A 21,253-nucleotide genomic window follows, 5' to 3' on the forward strand; every position below is an offset into this window, starting at 1 on the left:
CGAAAATCGTCTGAAAGTTCTAGTAAGGAGGCAGTCGTTTAACTCTGGGAGTAGTTACGAATAATCGAAATATATCAATTTGGTTTTCACTTTGTCAACTTGAGAGCCTTAATTAGCTTTCCAGCTCTTTTTCAAGTCAGTTTGTTTACGTTGTTACTATTGGTAAGATTACAGTAACATTTCATCATTAATTGCGCATTGCGGTTACTTATAAAACGACTCCTAATGTTCCCTTTTTCAGTAGCAACTGCGTAGTCTTCATAGCAAGGACTTCGCTTAGTTCTTGCTCATCAACAGGAAGATGTATGCCGCTGTAAGAATTTGCCAAGTATCCGTTTTACCGGCATTAAGATCGTCTTCAGCTTTTAGAAATGGTGCGTCTAATAAAGGAAGATTAATCGTTCGAAGCTTTGCAAACGATGCTCGGGAAACCTTTACCTCTCGGGCTGCCCGACGGAGAACACTCCGCGAACAAGCAATGGCACCGGCCGGAGATACAGGTCTATCTTAATTTAGATATCGTCGCCATTATCTAATTGGTAATGTCCCATGTATTAACTAGCCATAAATGTGTCTTTCACAGCATTCAACATTGGTAAAGGAGCGCTTGTAGGAGGGTCAGCCCTCGGTCTGGGTGCTTTGTGCTTCTATGGACTTGGCCTATCCAACAAGGAAGGAGCAATAGATAGAGCAATGTAATTTCATCCTCATCTTGAATCTATATTATGTTAAAATTCAACGAATTATGCACATTCATGGATGTTATCTTACAGGTTATGGCCGGACTATGTCAAGCAGCGGATCAAAGATACTTACATGTACTTCGGTGGATCCATTGTTGTAACAGCTACTTCTGCAATGGCTGCGTTCAGATCCCCAACTTTAATTAATTTTATGTCTAGGAGTTCATTTTTGGTGAGATTTATTTTAGTTTTCCAATTTTATAGTCTTACATACTCTCACCCTGTGTATATTTATGAATCCGTTCTCAAGCATTTTGCCTTAAATTTCCAGTTGTTGCATGGCAGTTAAAACCTATTAAAGGTCGCCTCAGAAAATAGTTTTTGTTTTCAAAATTTTAGCGCATTTCTATGCGATATATAAAAGTAATTGAAACTAAGGGGTCATTCAGAACTGATGGCAGTTACGCAGCTACCCCCCTCAAGTGTTGATTAGTTAAATGCGAAGAATTAATGCGACATGGAATCCGAATATTTCTGTTAAATTTAACTGCTCAGGCCTTTCCTCTGGTGAAGAACAATAGCTTTTCTTCCTGCAATTTCATATGGCTACTTTAAAAGGGGAGTGTTAATGTATGTGCATAAACTTTTCTTTTCCTAATTATTGGCATTGTAATTTGTTTAAGGTGATAGGAAATTTCAAGGGTTATTTTATCCTGGGTAGTGTAAATTTAATGTCCTCCTAATGTGTTGTGGTGGCCAAAATGAACACATTTTCAGGTTAATAGAGGCCAACTGATTTTTTTCATACCCCTTTGTTTACCAAGAGTGTAAGTTTTAAATCACTCCTCTCGTTAGTGTATTCCAATGCTAAATGGTATCTTCATGATTTGTTTGTTTATTAAGGGCAATCTTAACCAAATACAAACCTTAGGAAATTTCAGTTCCTAATAAAAATAGGTCAAATTGCATGATAATCTTTTTTTTTTTTTGAGGTCCCAATAAAATTTATGAAATTGAAACCTCCTTTAGAGCTAATGAACAAAATAGTAAGGTATTATCTTACTGTGTATCAAATTTTTAAAGCCGTCAAATGACTGCCCCTGGTAATACTAGTATTTAATGGATGAATTTTCACCTATTAGGTTTGCATTTTATGGTAACACAGTGGAATGAAGCAAAATTTCACCAAATGCTGGTAATTTTTTGACTAAACAGTACTTGGCATTAAAATACATTTATTCTTTTCATTCCAGGCCATCGGAGCTTCAATTGCAGCCATGATAGGTTCAGGAATATTATGCCAAAGCATTCCATATCAGAAGGGCTTTGGTGCAAAGCAAATGGCTTGGTTACTTCATAGTGCTGTGGTAGGAGCTGTTGTAGCTCCCATCTGTTTCATTGGTGGGCCAGTTCTTCTTAGAGCAGCATGGTAAGTCATATCGTAAGATTGATTATTTTCTTATAAGTCAATAGGCTGTATGAGTAGGTATTGAAGATTCCAAAGTAAAAGTTGAAAGAACATGTAATTTGTTACAGAAATTATAAATGACCCTCTTTGCTGATTGCTTCTATTTATTGGGAATAAAATATTTTAAGGTCAATGTTCATACAATGGGTGTAAAAGATGATTATATAAAATTTTACCCTTAAGTGAAGGTGTTAGATTTCTAATATGTATTAATTCTCATTAATCACTGTCAAATGAATTGACTTGTAGGCAGATTCAAATGGCAAATATAGTGATAATTTTTACCTGTTTGTTCACCACGAGGATATGAGGGACCATTAAATTGTTGAAGGCAGCTGTTCTTGCAGAGGGTGTTGTAATTGTGGTAGGGCATAGTAGTTATTAGGGGAGCTAACTGATAGAGTAGAATTTTCAGGAAATGGGAGAAAAATGAAGGAAAGCTAGAGTTGGCTCTAGCTTACTCTTAACAAAAGGCATCAAAGGGGTCCACAAATGATTTCAATGGTCACCTTCAGACCTTATCCAAGCAGTAACAACAATCAACCCAATGGTTACAAAACCTTAAATATAATTGAATTGAATTAATGTAAAATAAATATGCAGCATCATCCCCTTTTTTGAGTTAACAGTAAAAAAGATCATATTGTACATTAACTTTACATTTAAAATAGATGCTGGTACAATATAACTATATTTTTCAGAGGTATCTCGATCCCTGCTTGAGGTGCTTTGTGGAGGGCACTTTGAGTGAGTACGCCGTCCGTCGGATGGGACGTTAAACTGCGGACCCCTTGGCGCATTTCGTTAAGAGTAGGCTAATGCTGACGCTGGGTTTCTCTCCACCCTTCAGCCTTTCCTGTCCATCCCCTATGGCACAAATGACCTCAGCTGTCGGTCGCCTCCCCTAAATACTACTACTACTACAATATAACTCTCATTCAAATAATCAATTTTGCTCGTTCACTGATTTGTTAAGGGAAATTTCTTTTGTGTTTCATTCATATTTCACTCATTTTGGCTTATTTAATAATGTAATATTCTAGGTCATATACATTTACATATTATTGCACTATTATTAGTAGTAATTATTTTTAAACCATACTGGTTGACCCATATTGAAATATATTTCTCTATTTTGGCATTCTTGTCCTGGCTCAATGTCATTATAATCTTGTTTTCTAACTCCACATTTCTATTCATCCATCTAATGTAACCTAATTCCAGCTTTTATATGATTAAAATGAAGAAGAATAGTGGGTATCAAGGACAATGAAAATAATTTGGTTTGTGGAATAATATTATCACTAGGGATGTCCCTCAATTCTAGTAGAACCTCATACAATACAGCCTTAATTCAGAATATAAAGTTTTTACATTTTGTAGTAAATAAAGAACAGCATTTTTAAATATTTATTTTAATAATACCGTCAACCATTTTTAGACCCTTATCAACCCTTTTCTTTGTGTCACTATCAAGTGGCTCCGTTAATCTTCCCTTTGCCTGTGAATATTTCTTCCCTCATTTTATGAATATCACTTCATATTTTTTTTCCATGCATACACGCTATTGCAATAATTTAAGAGTGTAAAAATCATTTGCCTTGACTGGGATTCGAACCCGGATCCCTCCATGTCCGGTCGAGTGCATTAGCCAGTTAAACTATCTTGGTGGCATATTGAACTCTGAAATTTTGGGGGCTTTAAAGGAATAAGATGTGACAAAATACCATATGTATAGTGTCACAGGCATTCATAGTCTTGCACGATGTGCCACAGTCCACGAGGTTAAAACAACCTAAATGTTTAAAGTTGGCTGTAACCTTGTGGACTGTGGCAGGTCGCAAACAACTACGAATGCCTGTGACGTCGTGTGTATGATATTTCGTCACTACATTTTGTCCCTTTAAAGCCCCCAAAATTTCAGAGTTTAAGAGGATGCCTCGATAGCTTAACTGGCTAAAGCATTCGGCCGGATATTGAGGGATCCCAGTCAAGGCAACTGATTTTTACACTTTGAAATTGTTGCATTTAAATGCATATTAGTGGATGACTCCATTTAAAGTTACTCTTCCAGCATCTCCCGCGGTTTCTTGGAATCATATGCACTAACAGGTATATACACACTAAAAATGTTTGCTGAAAAAGTGTGTGGAAAACGTACATATACCAAAAATATTAACATGATTTTAATGCATGGCTGATGTAGTAAGAAAGGACAAAGAACATTATTTGTGTGTATTCTATTTGCTAAGAAAACATTTTTCCATCAAATACAGAAAAGATACTTAATAAAAATGTAGGTTAAATTTAATGTTGAGTAATTGTATTACGGATTCATTCTTAAAGCATAAATGCAGAATGACATTTTTGTGACTTCAATAAATGTATAATACTGAAAGACAGAAAGCGTTGTATGGATAGCCAGAAGTATTTTGCCATAAAAGTTATGATTATTTCATAAATATCTTTTAGTACAGATGCTTAAATTATTGAGTTTTACCAATTGGTATAGCAATGATGCAAATGTTGAACACTCTCATCATCCAGTGTTTTGTGAAAGTAAAGAAATGGTTATTTGTTGCAGGTACACTGCTGGTGTAGTTGGTGGTTTGTCTGCTGTCGCTGCCTGTGCTCCAAGTGAACAGTTTTTACACATTGGTGGTCCCTTGGCCATTGGCTTTGGAGCTGTTTTTGCTGCATCTCTGGGTAAGTTTGCCCAGTTGGCTACGTTTTCAACAATTTCAATGAATTTGTGTTATATTTGTGGATCATGGAGGTTTTGAAATGGCAGAAAAATTGCCATCACATTCATATGGAGTTTGGATAATTAAAAAAAATAAAGTTAAATATAAGTTACTCAAGAAAATGTCGAGAGGTTTAATTAACCAGATTAGAGCAATCTGAATGGTTGGGCTCAAGTTTGCCAAAAAGTATTTTACCATCTCAGGTTTCATGCTTTTATGTTATAATTCTGTGGCAGCCTTGATGTCACTGTTTGGTATGATTTGGTGAAGTATCCACCGGGAGAAATAACTTTTCCTCTTGAAGATCCTGTTACATTGGGTATATAGCCAATAGGAGAAGTATTTTTAAAATCTTTTCCTTTGTTCGCCTAAAGCATTATAGAAATCTATTGACATGCAAGTGGTACACAAGAGAGGAAATGCACCAGTCATTAATTAGACATGGTGACGAGTAAAAAGAACAATCACCTTTTGTGAGATCACTATTTAAGTATATTCATGGTTCCTCAAATATATTTAATCTTTGTCCTGATTTTTCTGAGTTTCTGAAGGAATTAATTAATACCAGACATGCAGATATGCATCACTAACCCTACTTTTGCACTAAATTTATCTCTGTCTTTCATAAAATTTAATCTTTTGCTGGCATTCATTTACCACTATTATGATATGACCAAAAGAATTATAAATTGCTACCTATGATCATAATGTAATTAACATTTATTAAAAGCCATGGAGAATCCATCCCCCGATCAATCCACGGTTTACTGGTCAACTATGAAATTGACCCATTGATGGTTATGAAGGTTAATCAAACCTGTTTCCATTTGTAAATTAGCCATCTAGGCATCTTTTAAAAAAGTTTAGATGCAGCACAATTGGTCCTCATTTTCTGTAATAGTGGGCACTTCCCACTAATTATTGTCAATGTTGATCTTGCAGGAAGCATGTTCCTCCCCCCCACAACTGCACTTGGAGCTGGGCTGTACTCAATCAGTCTCTACGGTGGCCTCTTACTCTTCTCTGGGTTCTTGCTGTACGACACACAGAGAATCGTTAAGGCTGCAGAAAGGCATCCACCCTATGCCCCTGTTCCATATGACCCTGTTAATGCGTAAGTATATTTTCAACGCTTTGAAATGTCAGCTTAATTAATTGTGGGGAGTGATAGTAATTTTCAGTGATGGTTGTTCATCTGCTTCTATGTAGTTGGGATGTAAAACCTATCCTTCTGTTGTCAATAACTAATTATCGTATGAATCCTTTGATTTTTCAGGGCAATATCCATCTACCTTGACACAGTCAACATTTTCATCAGGATAGCAACCATTCTCTCAGGTGGTGGAAATCGACGAAAGTAAATTATTTGCTCAGTACCAAACAGCAATGAAACACCATTATATTACCATCAACTATTTATTTTGTGGATTTAAAGCCATGATAAAAATAGACAGTAACAAAACTTAAATGCAGTAGGATTTCCTTAAGAATGAATTCCTTACCCTACAACTAATAACACTTTTTAAAAAATTCTTCAAGTACAGCTCCATTGTGATGGAAAGTTAAATTTCCCTTCAGATTTTGCCAAGTTTTCATATTGTCCTAAATTTTCCCTAAAGCATAAGTGAAACAATCTATTATATTGGCCAAGATGTAAAGTGCAAATAGAAAATGTGTACTTTGTAAATGCTGTGAATAAATTAATTAATAAACAAAAACATTCACTGGAAATTTGAATGACATTTCACTTCACTTTGAAATGCACACGCTTTGAGCATGAAAGGTCATACAGGAGTCAAACAAAAAGAAATTCAAGTACATCTAAGAATCTACAGCAGCTAAACCCATTGTCGGGTATTTGCAGGAAGAATCAAATCACCATAATCTCAATATGTACAAGGACTTGTCATTTCAACAAGCAGGATGAACTCCGAATCAATATATATGATCAAAGTGCACTCCCATTCATTGCATTAAAAAATATTTACAAATAATTTTTATTCTATTTACACTTCAAAGTTTCAAAATATACACAAAGCAGAGAGAGAGAGATTGACAAGTTTAGGTGATACAGTTCCTACACATTGACCAAATAAAACCTGCTCTATAAAACATATTGTATATGCACTATACTTTGGTGTTCTCTTGTGGAAAGTATCAGCTTAAGTACAATGCCAAAGTTTACATCATGATGAAAACAACGTTCTATCACATGCACATGAATTAAAAACTCAACAACTTGGAGAATTAATCTAGATGCAATATTCGCACCCCTTGTTAAGTAAAATGCATTGCCACATAAAATCAATCACACACGCTCACCCCTCTCAAGTAAAATACAATCAACTCTTACCTGTATCAAGCAAAAGATAACTACTATGAACAGCCATATTATTGTCATTTAATGGCTAAATATTGTCCGCATATAACTATCACATGCAGGTTTCCCAAATAATTCTTATGGAGAAGATTACTGTTGTACACCACTTTAACTAGCCCATTTTGAGCACATGATTACTTGAAAACAAAATATTTCCCCACCAGATAAATCAAAATATTACATTCCAAACATTGATACCTGTTTCTGATAAGAACATGAAGCATTATTTGGAGAAACTGTTTTTACATAACATGTTGCTATAATATAGAAACTGTGTTAGTCACACAGATAAACATAATGATAGAGCATCCATAAAATAAATGAGTTCTACTCTGCACTAATAAGTTATCAAGTCTGAAGGTAGAAAGAAGAAAGTTTAAACTCTGCTTGCATAAGCACCATATTCTTTGGAATAACGATACCAATTTTTATATCAGTTTATTCATGAGAGATTGGTAAAAGTAAGATCACAAAAACGAGACCTCGGAATGATTAAAAAAAATCTTAACAAGGTTCCATTGGGAACTATCACCTATTAACACAAGGAAGACACTTTACCTCCTTACGTCGGCAGCTCGGAAGCACCTTCTGCAAAATGAGACGTGGGCGAGCAACCTTCTCCGCCCGATCGGACTCCGGAGCCGTCGCTGACGTCGCAAGGGGACGCCGCCGACGCAGCCGCCGAGTGATGGCGTAGATATGCAGCGAACATGTGCCTAGCACAGTTGAGTACCCTAGCAACGTCATGTCTCCTCACCATCTTGTCGAAGTGCATCGCGAGTTCATTGGCATCCATACCCGCGCGCATGACGTGGTCTCTTTGCTGCCTGAGCAGCGTCAGGCAGAGGAACATGAGGAATGGGTTCCCGCCGCCGAATTCGTGGGGCGGGGGCAGATCCATCACCCCGGGACCACGCGAATCCCCACCGTCCGCCACGCGGGCCTGCGGGCAGCCCCCTTCCGAATCCCCCAAGACCAGCAATCCAGTCATCTCGGTGACCTCCTCGCACGAGTTGGTCGTGAGGCAACCCTCTCCCGCCACCACCACCCCACTCGCACCGCCCCCCGCACTCGGACGCCTCTTCTCCGCAGAGTCCTCCGGCAAAATCTCACCGTCCGAACTGTCGCTCGAATCGGAGCTCGTCCTCCTTGCCCTCGGTCCGTTCCCATGGTCCCTCAGCAGTTTGATGGGCGTCACAGACTTGACGTGGACCCCTCCCCCACCCGGGCCCGCCCCGCTGCCGCCCTCTACCACCTCGATCACTTCCCCGTTGTAACTCCCCTGGTTACCGCTCTCCGAGTCGTCGCTACCGCCCGGCGTTCCCCCGTCCGACTCTAGGTCCGCCTGCTCGTCCGGCGTCGGGGGACACTGCAAGGGGTTCTCCCACACGAATATCTCCTCCCCGCTGCCTCCCCCGCCGCCGACCACTCGGTCGTACCTCTCTATGCGCTCTGCCCTCCGCAGCTGTTGCGTCTTGCAGGTTACCTCGGCGAAACAGTCCACGCCGTCGCCGTCCTCGCGCTTCCCGCCGCCGTTTCGGGTGTCGGCGGTCGCAGAGTCCCCGGCCGGGTCTCCCCGGGCTTCTCCCCGCGGCGAGGACCCCCCGTTCACCCCGGGGGACGGAGGATCGTCCCGGCTCGCCTCTTCGTCCTCGTCTTCCTCCTCGTCCTCGTCGTCCAGGGCTCTGACCTTCGCCTCGCCGAACACCTGACGGTCCAGGCTCTCCAGCTCCAGTCGGATCTCGCGCGTCATCGAGGTGGTCATGGGGAAGTATTCGGCGGAGTCGTCCTCGGTCGAACTTTCGTCCACCGAGGGCGAGCCCGCCTCCGGACTTCCGTTCTGCTGCTTCCCGTTCTGCTGCTTCGCGCCCTCCTCTGCCCCGTCCCCGCTGTGCCGCTTCTCGCACTCCCTCTTGCCCACTTCCTTCCGATTCCGCCCCAGAGAGAGGAACTCGTTCAGGTTCTTCACGACCTGATGCTGCCGGCGAATGGGCGCGGGTCGCACCCGGCCCTCGCGGCTGTTCTCTCCACCTCCCTGGATTTCTCCGCCCACCACTTCCATCTCGTCCGCCTCCGCCGGCGCGAGCGACTCATCTAGGCTGAAGAAGGGCCTCCGGGCCTGGTCCTCGGCCCTCTGCAGTCTCCGCCTCGCCCAGAGATTCTCGTCGAGGCTCTGGTTCTGTCGGTCGCTGAATCCCTTGCCAGAGGAGGTTCTCCTCCTCAGGGCGCATAGTCTTGTGTAAGGCGTCTCCCGGAGGGGGATCCTGACGCCGATGGGGGAGAGGGGAAGGGTTCCCAGGGCCGGTGGCAACTTCTCCTTGTCTTTGGGGGTGGGGCCCACCGCCGTTCCCTCCCCCTCGGTCCTCACCTCCCGGCATACCACCTTTGTCCCTGGCTCTTTGGAGGGCAAATCCACTTTGGATGAGGGTTTGCTATTATTGCTTATTGAGTCGAGGGGCATGTTGACACGCGCAGAATAAGGCACATCCTCGTAAAGCTGGAGGCCGGAGGGTTGTGGGGGATTGGGAGGGAGTGAGCTCCACAGGACTTCAAGCATCCTGAGGGCATCTTCGAAGGCAAACTCCCGTTTCATCTCCAGGAGGAGCCAACGATAGCAGAAGAGCAGGTCATCCGCCTGTTGCACAAAGAGAGGAATTGTAATGCACATCTAAGAAAAGTGGGTAATTTCCCCATTTTGGAGAAACTGCTCATAATAAGTTCTACCTCAGTAAACCCTTCATCTGGCAATGGCAGAGCAAGGTCACTGTTGAGATAAGTAAATGCCAAATTCACCTAGATATCATTTCCGGAGAGAAAATAAATGAAACCATTTATCACACCTCGTGACCATTTGATTGTACAATGAAAGATAATTCAAGAAAATATTTTATACATATTGTGTTGCATCTACTCAGGGGTTGATGGAATATTTTTAAAAAGTTTTGGTGGCCTAAGCACTAGTCGTTATTGAAAATCAAAGCTATAGATCTTGCAGTCATTCGCCTTGTTTTAATATGAGCACTGACAATGGTATTAACAAGGAATTTCCACTGCACTTCATAAACAACTGATGAACCATGTATTTGAAGTTTCGTCCTAAAAGAAAGTCTCACTCAAAAAGAGCGTAAATCAGATGTGAAACAAGCTACAAAGCAATTAAAATGAAAACAAACTAATAGAAATTCTTTGCATTTTCGTGAATCTTGCAAAATAAAGTCAAATACTACATGGCAGAGGTTCTCAGGGCACCTGCAGCTCCACCCAAGCTATATGATTTTTCGGGTACCATATCTTCCTGGGAAACCATAACAGGCACAGGGAAAGGAACTGAGCCCCCTACCCTGATGTGTGAATTTCACATGCCTTTGGGCTTAGTACTGGGTGAACTCTATCATCACCTACCAAACCGACTGCCGTTTGTAAGAATCAAAATTTTTCTGCTTACATGCGTGAAAAGTCATGTTACCTACTTGGGTAGCAGACATTTATTTGTTAGAATTAAAATTGATGATTTAGCTAATAAATATGAAAATTCCAATGAACAAGCTTCATAAGAATGAGCTGCCACTTTATCTACCACAATTTCATCCCCGATACTTGAATCATATTCAAATGTGATTAGTCAACTTCTTAAACACTTGGTGATTATTGCAGACCTTTACATCAATTTACTCAACTAGATTTCAACATTAACTATGTATGGAGCCTATCTGTGACTGAATATTTGCCGTACATTATTGTGAGGGGATTCTAGGGAAACACTAAGAGTCACAAAATGCTTCATAAGCACCCAAGATCTTAAGCTAAATCAAAAAAAGCTTGATTTGATAGTATGCATTGATATTTACATAATTAACCGCTTTGGCCCTAGCATACTCTAAACTAATGTAAGTTTAATGGATGAATAAAATGCATTACTTTGGTGGAACTTGCAAATAATCACATTAAAGGCATAAATATATGGAGACCACTTCATACAATCCTTCATTGTTTCTCTATCATTTGACTGGAAATCATTTCTTGTCATCAATAAATTATTTAACTCATTATGGTAATATTTATCATATGGTAATACCTATGTCCTCACTAACATCCATATTGATTATTTAATACATTAGGATACGGAATGCCAAAAATTAAATTCCCCAGTCATGATGAAGACCAACACTAGTATGACAAATTAACTAGCCTTGAACTTGAAGCAAAGTTGCAAATGAAGCTTAAATAACATGATGTCATGTTATAGTCAATACTTTACACAGAATTACACATACATTTGTTTTAAATCATTAATTTACTTCGTAAGGTACCAATTGTATGGCCAATATTGATTTTTTGTAGAACACTATAGTGATATTTGGTGAGCTACGTGACCATCAAGAGGAATGAAAGTGTGATAGCGGGCAAGACAACAGTAACAAGATACTGCCCATGGTCAAGTGAGTGTGTTCAAGTAGGCAGCAAGGGACTGGTTTCTTAGGCCTAGGATAGGCAAGACTAGGAGTGAGGGAGATGTGTTTTCTATCACATTACATTGTATGTATACTTTTGAACTCCAGAACTAATTCAAAAGAGATGATTCCCAGTTCTTTGTTAAAAACTTCACAGTCTCTAATTTGAATTGGTTCCAGAGTTTAAAAGTACACATCCAACGCAAAACATAAACGTATCTCCCTCACTTTCCCTCCCCACACCAAGTAACTCGTTCCCCCCTATCTACCCCAACTCCTCTCACTTGACCATGGGCAGTACTTTGCTACTGTTGTCTTGCCCGCTGTCAAACTTTCACTCATGTTGATTGTCAACTAACTGACCCAAAAATCAGAATAGAGTTCCATAAAAATCAATATTGGTTATAGGATTGGCACCTTACATACTATACTCAGCCAATAGTTCACACCCTCTTCATTTCATTAATTTTATGTATCCCAATTAAGCAATCATTTAATAGATTTCTTAATTATTTCTGATGAAAATTCAACTAATATTTGCACTACATTCTCATGTCCATACTTTAATACATAAATAATTTTATTGTAACATATTTCTTAGTACCTGTATGCCATTGTAAGATACATGAAAAATCCCTATGATTAAAAAATAGGTGTTGCTGATGGTAAAGTTCACTATTTAATTTGTGAAATTTATACGATGGCATTCAAACTGAGATCAAATCAGAAAACATTTGTAGCTCTCTTGAATGAAACGGGGCCTAAATGGGGAATAATAAATATGTGATTTCAAGGTAGTTACCTGCACAGCCTTAAGGTATGCATGAAATTCAGGATCGGTGTGAGCCAGGCCATCTCCCAAGTGCCGAAACTTGGCACCCATTGCCAGTCCATCCAGGGTGAAGTTGGGCCTTAAGCGCCGCATCAGAGCCACAAATGTGATGTAAGCGTGTGCCTCATCCCCCATAGTGACCAACAAGGGAGATGCTAGATCGCTCATCCCCTGGCAGTAACTCACACCCGGATGGTTCAGGGCATACCTGCAATAAATTTGTCAATTATCCTCATATCCTATTAAAAAGATTGCCTAGAGTACTACAGAATCCTCTAGTTTATTTGATAAATTGGCGAGTTTGAAACTGTCAGTCATTCTTTACAACTAATATGTGTTTTATTTTCTGCTGCCCATTTTACATGGGAACGGCCATCAACAATTTTATATTAATTAATTTTTTTATCCTAAAGCAGTCATAAAATTGTAGTGTTTTACCGACAACTCTGTATCCTCAATGATTAATAACATTATGAATTAAAAAACTGGATTCAAAGAATTTTAAGTGAAGTCTGCTTCATTTAAAAGACAAGTGAGTGAAAAGGGCAAAAATACTACAGCAAAATATAACCACAAAAACAGGCTTTAGGCACACAGTATTATGTTCATGACCCTCCATCAGAAATTAAATCCCATAGAATTGGAAAATTAGCAATATTGGTCAAATTCATGGCACTCAATGACAAATTTACATTCAGTTAGCTTAAGCAGATTACAATTAGTGGAGCAGCTACATATTTGGCTGAACATCCTATCTGTAACAATGTCATCCACTAAAATACATTACATTAGGAATCACTCTGCTCATTTAATCAATTAAAAAGGAATAATTACAATCAATAGATATTAATAATGAGATATATATATATATATATCAGAACAGCACCCAACCCTTCAAAATTAATTATCAACCACTACCTGCAATATAGCAAAATGGATAAAGGAAAAAATTACAGACACTTATTGCATTTCAAATGTTTGCACAGAATATTTAACTTTATAAACTCATCTTGACTTTTCTGGTAAATTTTCCATTGCATTCAATTTGAAATTCACCAAATTTTTCATTTGCATAATAATACACATAACACCTTTACCAAATTATTTTTCTTCCGGAATGCCCCAACTGAAATATGGGTGCATCTCATACATTAAAATGTAGGCACATCTTGCGGAGTTGAAAACACAACATGCTGTTCTCACTTAAATATACATGGAGTCCACTGAGAATTGCCCACAACAAAGTATCACATTAGAATTTACTTTCCATAAACTACCTTTTATAGCGAGTGTGCCGATCTATCAGCTCTTTAAAATTATATTCATTGCTGCTTTAAAGGAATATAATGTAAATTACTATCAAAATATTTTTTTATATTTCCTCCATATTGATATAATGTTAAGTCTATAATTAATGTAAAAAATATAACAATACTAAAATCAATTTATTCTAAATATAGGGTTTTTCTCAAAATTGTGCATGGCATTCTTTCCATACAATATGTTAATTGAGATAGCACTAATATATACAAGAATAAAAGATATCCTATAGGTGCTTTTGTTATTTCCCCAATTCTCCTTTACCCCCTCGTTAACCCCCACACCAAATTGAACAACAATCCATGCCAAAATATAACTGCTTGATAAGCAAAATTTTATGAGAAATGAGTAAATTCATGCAACAAAGGATTCACATACGTGGTGAGAACATTGAACAGGGAGGCGATATTTTGATTGTCGTCACTGCCGGCGTAGAACTTGTGGTGTCTATCTGTGCGAAGGACATCTTTCCTCACCATGCTGGTTACATAGGCCAATTCTTCTGACATCTAAGAAAAGAATTAGTAGGTGGAAATCATGCATTATACTTGGGTAAGGTGACATAAGGAATGAACCCTTCATATGGGCTGATTAACCACAGGGGAATAACTGTTAATGAGGTTGGATGCAGCACACAATGATCAAAGGTAACATTGCTCCCATAAATAATTCCAAACCCAAATAAATACCTCAACCAATACCTTATCAATATTGTCTTGAGTTTTCCTCTATTTAGAGTAGAAAAGTTTTGTACAACTTCAAAGAGTTGAGAAGGAAAAAATATTATAAAATTTCAAATATGCATTGCACAATGTTGGTTCACTACATCATACACTACATACTTTTCCTATTCAATTAAAAAAACTATCAAGCACAGTTTATAAACACATCCTAAGTTAAGAAGATCCCAGCACATTGTGTGTCCTGTCATTTTCATGGGATGTAATATTAATGAATGTATTTGGCTGGAAATAACACAAAATGGTTATTACACTTAAGATGAACTACATACAAAAAGCTTCAATCACAATATGACAGTTTACAAATGCAAAAGAATTAGCACACTAGGCACTGTAATACTCATTTTAACTCTTCATGGGCTGTTCACGGTAGTTGGTCATAGCCAAAAGCCAGCATAGTCATGGAAAAACCATTAGGATTATTCATGAATAACAACTATCAGCATGCTAAAACATCAGGTACAATGCTGAGTGTATTTTCACACAATGAGTGGCCTTCAGAAGCACTATCATGCAAATTACAAAATTGGCAGAGAAGGGAATGAAAATATTCAGGCCAGAAGGAAAAATTGAGATATGAAAATGTGATTGCAACACTTCACAACAACGCAATATCCTTTAAATACATTCATAATAAGTGGAAGATAAATATAATCACTGATTCAGAAAATGTACACATCAAGACTCAATATTGGTTAATGCCTCCTACATATTCCTATTTCAAAGTAATGCATTTATGGAAAGATCTGGTACTATTAAGTCTGAGGATTGCTCAAATACCTCTGGATTTTATGAGATAGAGAGGAAGATTAGAAGGGAAATGATAATGCAGGTAACATAAATAGTGCAAAAAATTAGAATAAGCATTATTTGGGTATTAGATGAGAAACAGAATTCAGTCACATGCTAGCAAACATTATTAAAATACCAGGGCATGTAAAAGTAATTCCAAATCTTAAAGGCAAAACAAAAAATTCTAATGACAGACAGCAATGTATTTCAGAACATGGTTATCCTATAACACCCACCTGTTTTGTTCGTTCAGTATTTAGTTGTAGGTCAAATTTATTTCAATTAAGCATATTATTGTAGAAAACCTGCTGAAATATGTTGGATAAGTGCATACGAGGTCTGTTCAAAGGTTATCGTGACTTTTGTGTTTTTTTCAAAAATTATTTATTTATTCATGAATATCTATTTTGTCCCCTTCCAAGTAATTCCCATTAGATATTATACACTTGTGCCAACGTTTTTTCTAATCCTCAAAGCACTTTAAAAAATCATTGTTAGTGATCTTGCTCAGCTTCTCCTTCGATGCAGCCTTTTTCTCTCCAATCGTAGCAGAGCATCATCCTTTCATGGGCCTCTTCAGTTTCAGGAACAAGAAAAAGTCACTGGGGGCCAGATCTGGGGAATAAGGTGTCTGCGGCATCATTGGTGTGTTGTTTTTGGCCAAAAATTTGCGCACAAGTAATGATGTGGGACCAGGGGCGTTGTCATGGTACAAAAGCCAATTTTTGTTTTTCCACAAATCCCGGCGTTTGTGGCGCATTGCTTCATGCAAATTGCGCATAACTTGCCAGTAATATTCCTTTTTTACCATTCTACCATGTGGCAAGAACTCATGATGCACCAAGCCCCTGCAATCGAAGAAAACTGCAAGCAAAACTTTCACATTTGACGGACACTTTTTTCGGTCTTGGCTCGTGCTGCAGCTTCCATTGGGATGATTGAGCTTTAGTTTCCACATCATAACCATAAACCATCACTGGTTATGTATTGGTCACCAGTTAAGACCCTCGGAAGCAAACCCTTTGGTTGTCGCAGACAGAGCCCAAAACCTCATTAGCAATGTTAATGCTTTTGTTTTTGGTCGAAATTGAGCAATTTTGGTACATTTTTCGCGGTGGCCCGAGTCATACCCAAATCATTGGTAAAAATCGAATGGCATGAGCCAATCAATATGTTTGGGTCCTCAGCAATTTCCCTAACAGTGATTTGACGATTCGCCTGTACTATTTTCTTCACTTCATCAATTTTTTTGCCAGTTGACGTGCTCGGTCATCCAGCTCTCTCTTCGTCTTTCACATCTTCTCGGCCCTTTGAGAACATTTTGTACCACCAAGTTGCTTTGGTCCAAGGTAGCTTCTCCATATGCCACGGTCAACATTCAGAATGTGTTCACGCACTTAATTTCGTTTTTCAGACAAAATTTGATACAGATTCTTTGATCCATTTTCTGCAACAGGTATAAATCAAAGACAAGCACAAACACATCCAGACAAAACAGCTGTCAACAATTAACTTAAAATTCAAAATGGCCGAACTTTTCAGCATAAGTGACAGACATATGTACCAACATAACGCCACAAAAAAATCGAAAATCAAATATACGGAACCCGCGAAAATTCAAAATTCCCCATACTTTTTGAACAGATCTCGTATAATACCTTCTGTAAGAATGATGCTTACACTTAAAAGAATGCGACAACATTCCCAGCATAACAATAACATGATGTTTTTCCAACAAATTATAAAGAATCAGAATAACACTATCTGATCACTCTAGGGGGGATAATTATTTTCATTTGTCCATTCTTTGCAGCCTAGTATGTGGTATGTATCATATCTAGCTTTAGTTATTGTCCATGTTACCATCAGGTCTTCTCACATGCATAGTGAAGTGTATCTCACTTAGATATCATAATGCATGTAACTATAATTATCATGATCTTCCTTATTTAACTTATTTTACAGAAATATATAGTAACTAAAAATTAAGAAAAACTTAATTGTTGACATTGCATGCTTGCTTTGTAATCACCTCCTGCCACATACCCTAGCAGTGGCTTACAGGGTATCACGTAGGATATAATAAAGATATTTGTGGCTATAAACAAAAGTGATGACAAAATATATCAATTTGTATAAAAATTAAAAATACTATAGTTTAAAGATTCTCAAAACTTTCTCTTTTGCTGGAGGCAAAACAGTTTGATTTCAGCCATACCTGTCCTTTCTTAATCATATCTTTCCAATAATCCCTCAGTTCTTCATATTCATAGCTCTTTTTCTTCATGTAATCCATTCTTTCTTTTCCTGTCATGCCATCAGGATATACATTGAGGATGTGCTTCCATACCACTTTCCTGGAAATAAAGCATCTTTCATAACATTTATCATGAAATTATGCATTGGTTAAGTGCCTCAAAGATAAATACATCGGTGAAAATGGTGGACACTTATTTCAATAGTATGATTTCATCAGTATAGGAGTACATCATTGAGACAGCAACAAGTTAAGCACTCTTGGCTCAGTAAAATGAATAATGCTTCATTAAGTATTGAAATGTGGCTTTGAAAGAAGATAATTATTTTTTACTTCCTAAAAATGAAAGTAAAATACATTAAGAAATTAGGATAACTGTGGCAGAAGAGAAATAGCATTACGATATCCAGCGATATTTCATTTTAATGTAACTAATACTAATTGATGGAAAACCTAGAGCACAACAACAACAAATAGTTTGATTTTATATTTACTACCACTGGCATAGTATATTTATATGATAATAAATCAGGAACCAATTTAGTCTACCGAGGTTTCCAGCAAAAGTACTTAAATTTTCCCATGCATATCTCGCATATTTCCCGTCAATTGAAAAAAAAATCCTGTAGTGTTCGCAACAAATTTATAATCGATATAAATTCATGTTTACTGTGGCTCTATATTCACAAAGTAATTGCTGTAATGTACACGTTTATAGGACCCTGGAATATTATTGCATAAATCATTTGAGTATGAACGGCCCTTTAAAAATATACCATCACATTGAACTGGCAAATATGAGAGAATATTTTCATAGAGAGAATGAAGAGCAACATTTTAACTGTAGGAGGAGCTTTGTGTTTGCCAAATTTCCTTAAAATATTCCACGATAACACCATGATTATGCCAGCACATATTTTTCACCTTTCTTATGCATAACTGGACAGCACTCATTCCACTAATACCACAAAAAATGAGAAACAACTATTTCATGAGGTGGACGGATAGTGAGTGTTAACTGATACAATGAAAGATCAAGCCTTCGCAAGCAGGTTGTAATGTTAACGCCAATTCAGCAGGAATGAGAATATGGCTGATTCAGTACACAGTTACAGAGCATAGACATCAACCTTACTTTAAATTCACGTTCATTCAACAATTATTGTACAAATACGAGGTGTGTTCAATACATGGTGGGAATTCCAGTTATTAGAAAGAATTTTATTCATTTGTCTATATCACAGCTATCCCCTTCGAAGCAGTCTCCCATTACATATTATAAACTAATGCCAGTGCTTTTTCTAATCCTTGAAACACCTCTGGAACTTGATCTTAGGTATAGATTTAAGATCTCTCAGGGCTGCGTTTTTAATCTCATCTATGCTCAAAAAACAATGGCCTTTTAAGGTTCTCTTTAATTTGGGGAACAGAAAAAACTACACGAGATGGGCAAAAACCAACTGTGTCTGGTGAACATGGAGTTGGAACATCATTACAGGGCTGTTTTGAGCCAAAAATTCATTAATAAGCAGTGAGCAGGTGCATTATCTCGTAATGGAAAAGTAATGAAATGTTTTGCCACAAATACAGGAGTTTCCTTTCATATTGCTTCACACAAACAGTGTTGAACTTGTAAGTAGTACTCTTTGTTGATTGTTTGACCTTGTGGCAAGAACTCATGGTGCACCATACAATATGCAAAATTACAAAATCCCCATTACTTTTTTAACACACTTAGTAAGCTTTTGACACATGGCTGATTATAATTCAAGAGAGAAGATGTCTTTAAAATTCTTGGTTTTTTTATAAATACTGGGAGAAATCTTGGTTTTTCCTGAATAAAATGAAATCGCCATAAAATTCCAAGATATTCCTGAAAACTATACACACTGTATATGCATACTTGGTACTGTTCACAAAAACCAGATATTCCAAAAACCCCTATGGTTATTATGGGTTTGACCTGGGATTTTCAACAGACATTTGCATGAGAGTACCTTAGCACAGAGATGGGCAAAGAGTATTTACTTCTGAATACTCATATAGGCTTGGGCATTTTATATGCTTGCCTGGATTTTAAGAGCACTAATATTTCCTCATCACCAAACCCCCTCCCACTGACTTGAAAGACGTCTCCAAACTGACTGATGTAAACCAGCGAGTGTACTTCAACAGATGCGACAGTCTTAGAGAGCACGAACCTCAGGCTTGGCTCCATCCCGCCAAGATGGACGACAGCTCGAAGTTCTCTCCCACGAGTAAGCTGTCCCAGAGGTCCAAGGAAATTCCTGAATTCTGCATCAGTGAGTGGTGGGCGTGGAGGCAGAGAAGTCTGCGAGCAGCAAGGTGTGGAGTACACAGGGTTGGGAGAGGGAGTCATTGCTGACTGGTTTGGTTCTTCCACAAGGTTCAAGGCTCTCTGCACCATGGTGAATGTTCTCTCAACCTGGAGCATTAGATACAGGCAGTTGAATGAGTAAGCATTCACAGACACAAGAATTTTCCACATTTAACAAAACAATAACAACTTAGCGCTTTCATTTGATTGCAGCATTACGACCTGCAGGGTAAAAAACATGAATTTTAAAGCAAGCAAGACAACTTTTGAGGCTTCTCATCACATATGAAATCTGCCATTACTGCAAAATTTAAACATGAGCACAGTTGATGAGTTATTAAATTCAAAAGACATAATGATGGTCTACATCATGGGATTTAAAAGATTGCAGAAAAAGTAAAAGGCATCAATTAAAATAGATATTGTAACTTCCTATCTTAGCATGGGCAATGGTCATTTCATGAAAAGGCATTGAAACAGAATTCAAAGCATTTTTCTATTCATGTTCAGCTATATTAACTAGAATATAATCTTAACATTTGTTAGTCACTGGCTGAGAGGGTGCTTTGGAATTTTGTGATATGCCCAAAAATTCATGTAAAGATAGTAATGACAGAAGTTTAAAAATCTGCTGCCGTTTCTGCCTTTGATAAAAGTTTAAAGCATATCCTTCACCTCTCCTCATAGTTTCCAACATACTTTCAGTCTATTAACAAGCACCACAACATGCATTAATCAAAGTAGTCATTGACAGTCAATTTGTGTGCTGAAATGATAATGCTTTTGATGTGTATCAGTTCAATACCAACATTCACATTATGCTGAGATCATCTTATATTATGCATAATGATATAGATAGGGCTTTCACATAGTTTCCACAATCCTTTTTCATAACTACAGTAACTGTTCACATAGCAATATTTAAAAAGCAACGGTGAGCACAGGCACTGCTGATGAAGGATGTTATGAATGAAAGTTGCTTTCATTACTGAATGTTACACATGAGCTTAACATCAGCATACATGTACAGACAGTTTTTGAAGGACAAGGGCTTTCAGTAAGATGAACACAAGATATACTAGACAGGAATGACTGGCTCAGAAAGAGAATGGAGAAAATAATGGCACTTAACGAAGCTGTGGCATATCCAGAGGCACATATTAGCACCATCACAACTAGAAGATAATTGGCTTGGACTGTGGCATTTCCATAGCAGCCCATACTCCAGTTAAAGGAAATCATTTTGCT

General features: G+C 38.2%; 2 protein-coding genes across 4 annotated transcripts in view; one reads left to right on the forward strand and one right to left on the reverse strand.

Annotated features, from left to right (window-relative positions):
- LOC139699090 (growth hormone-inducible transmembrane protein-like) lies at positions 1–6,626 on the forward strand. Of its 3 annotated transcripts, none has more exons than XM_071598098.1 (8): positions 1–162; positions 242–500; positions 584–695; positions 774–915; positions 1,937–2,112; positions 4,736–4,857; positions 5,838–6,009; positions 6,172–6,626. In XM_071598098.1, exons 2-8 carry the CDS (start codon positions 302–304, stop codon positions 6,254–6,256), a joined length of 1,008 nt encoding a protein of 335 aa, XP_071454199.1. In that variant the 5' UTR covers positions 1–162; positions 242–301; the 3' UTR covers positions 6,257–6,626. The 3 variants fall into 3 exon arrangements, with proteins under 3 accessions (XP_071454199.1, XP_071454201.1, XP_071454200.1); XM_071598100.1 differs by having other exon boundaries at positions 245–500; XM_071598099.1 differs by having other exon boundaries at positions 1–135.
- The window catches only part of LOC139699092 (uncharacterized), a 22,158-nt gene continuing 7,512 nt past the window's right edge, over positions 6,608–21,253 (reverse strand). Inside the window, exons 5-9 of the mRNA XM_071598101.1 lie at positions 19,869–20,113; positions 17,629–17,767; positions 14,257–14,387; positions 12,529–12,766; positions 6,608–9,910 (exon numbers count right to left, since the gene is read on the reverse strand). Of these exons, the coding sequence (XP_071454202.1) occupies positions 7,838–9,910; positions 12,529–12,766; positions 14,257–14,387; positions 17,629–17,767; positions 19,869–20,113 (2,826 nt within the window). The 3' untranslated portion in view covers positions 6,608–7,837. The remainder of the gene's footprint in view (positions 9,911–12,528; positions 12,767–14,256; positions 14,388–17,628; positions 17,768–19,868; positions 20,114–21,253) is intronic.

The sequence above is a fragment of the Hetaerina americana genome, unplaced genomic scaffold (genome assembly GCF_022747635.1).
Source record: "Hetaerina americana unplaced genomic scaffold, ioHetAmer1.1.p SCAF_9, whole genome shotgun sequence".
NCBI classification, from domain to species: domain Eukaryota; kingdom Metazoa; phylum Arthropoda; class Insecta; order Odonata; family Calopterygidae; genus Hetaerina; species Hetaerina americana.

Excerpts from the sequence above, each read along its gene's own strand:
- LOC139699090 (XM_071598098.1), top strand. The coding sequence starts at position 302 with ATGTATGCCGCTGTAAGAATTTGCCAAGTATCCGTTTTACCGGCATTA. Across the intron at positions 2,113-4,735 it reads GTTCTTCTTAGAGCAGCATG|GTACACTGCTGGTGTAGTTG; the intron begins GTAAGTCATATC and ends TATTTGTTGCAG. Across the intron at positions 6,010-6,171 it reads CCATATGACCCTGTTAATGC|GGCAATATCCATCTACCTTG; the intron begins GTAAGTATATTT and ends TTGATTTTTCAG.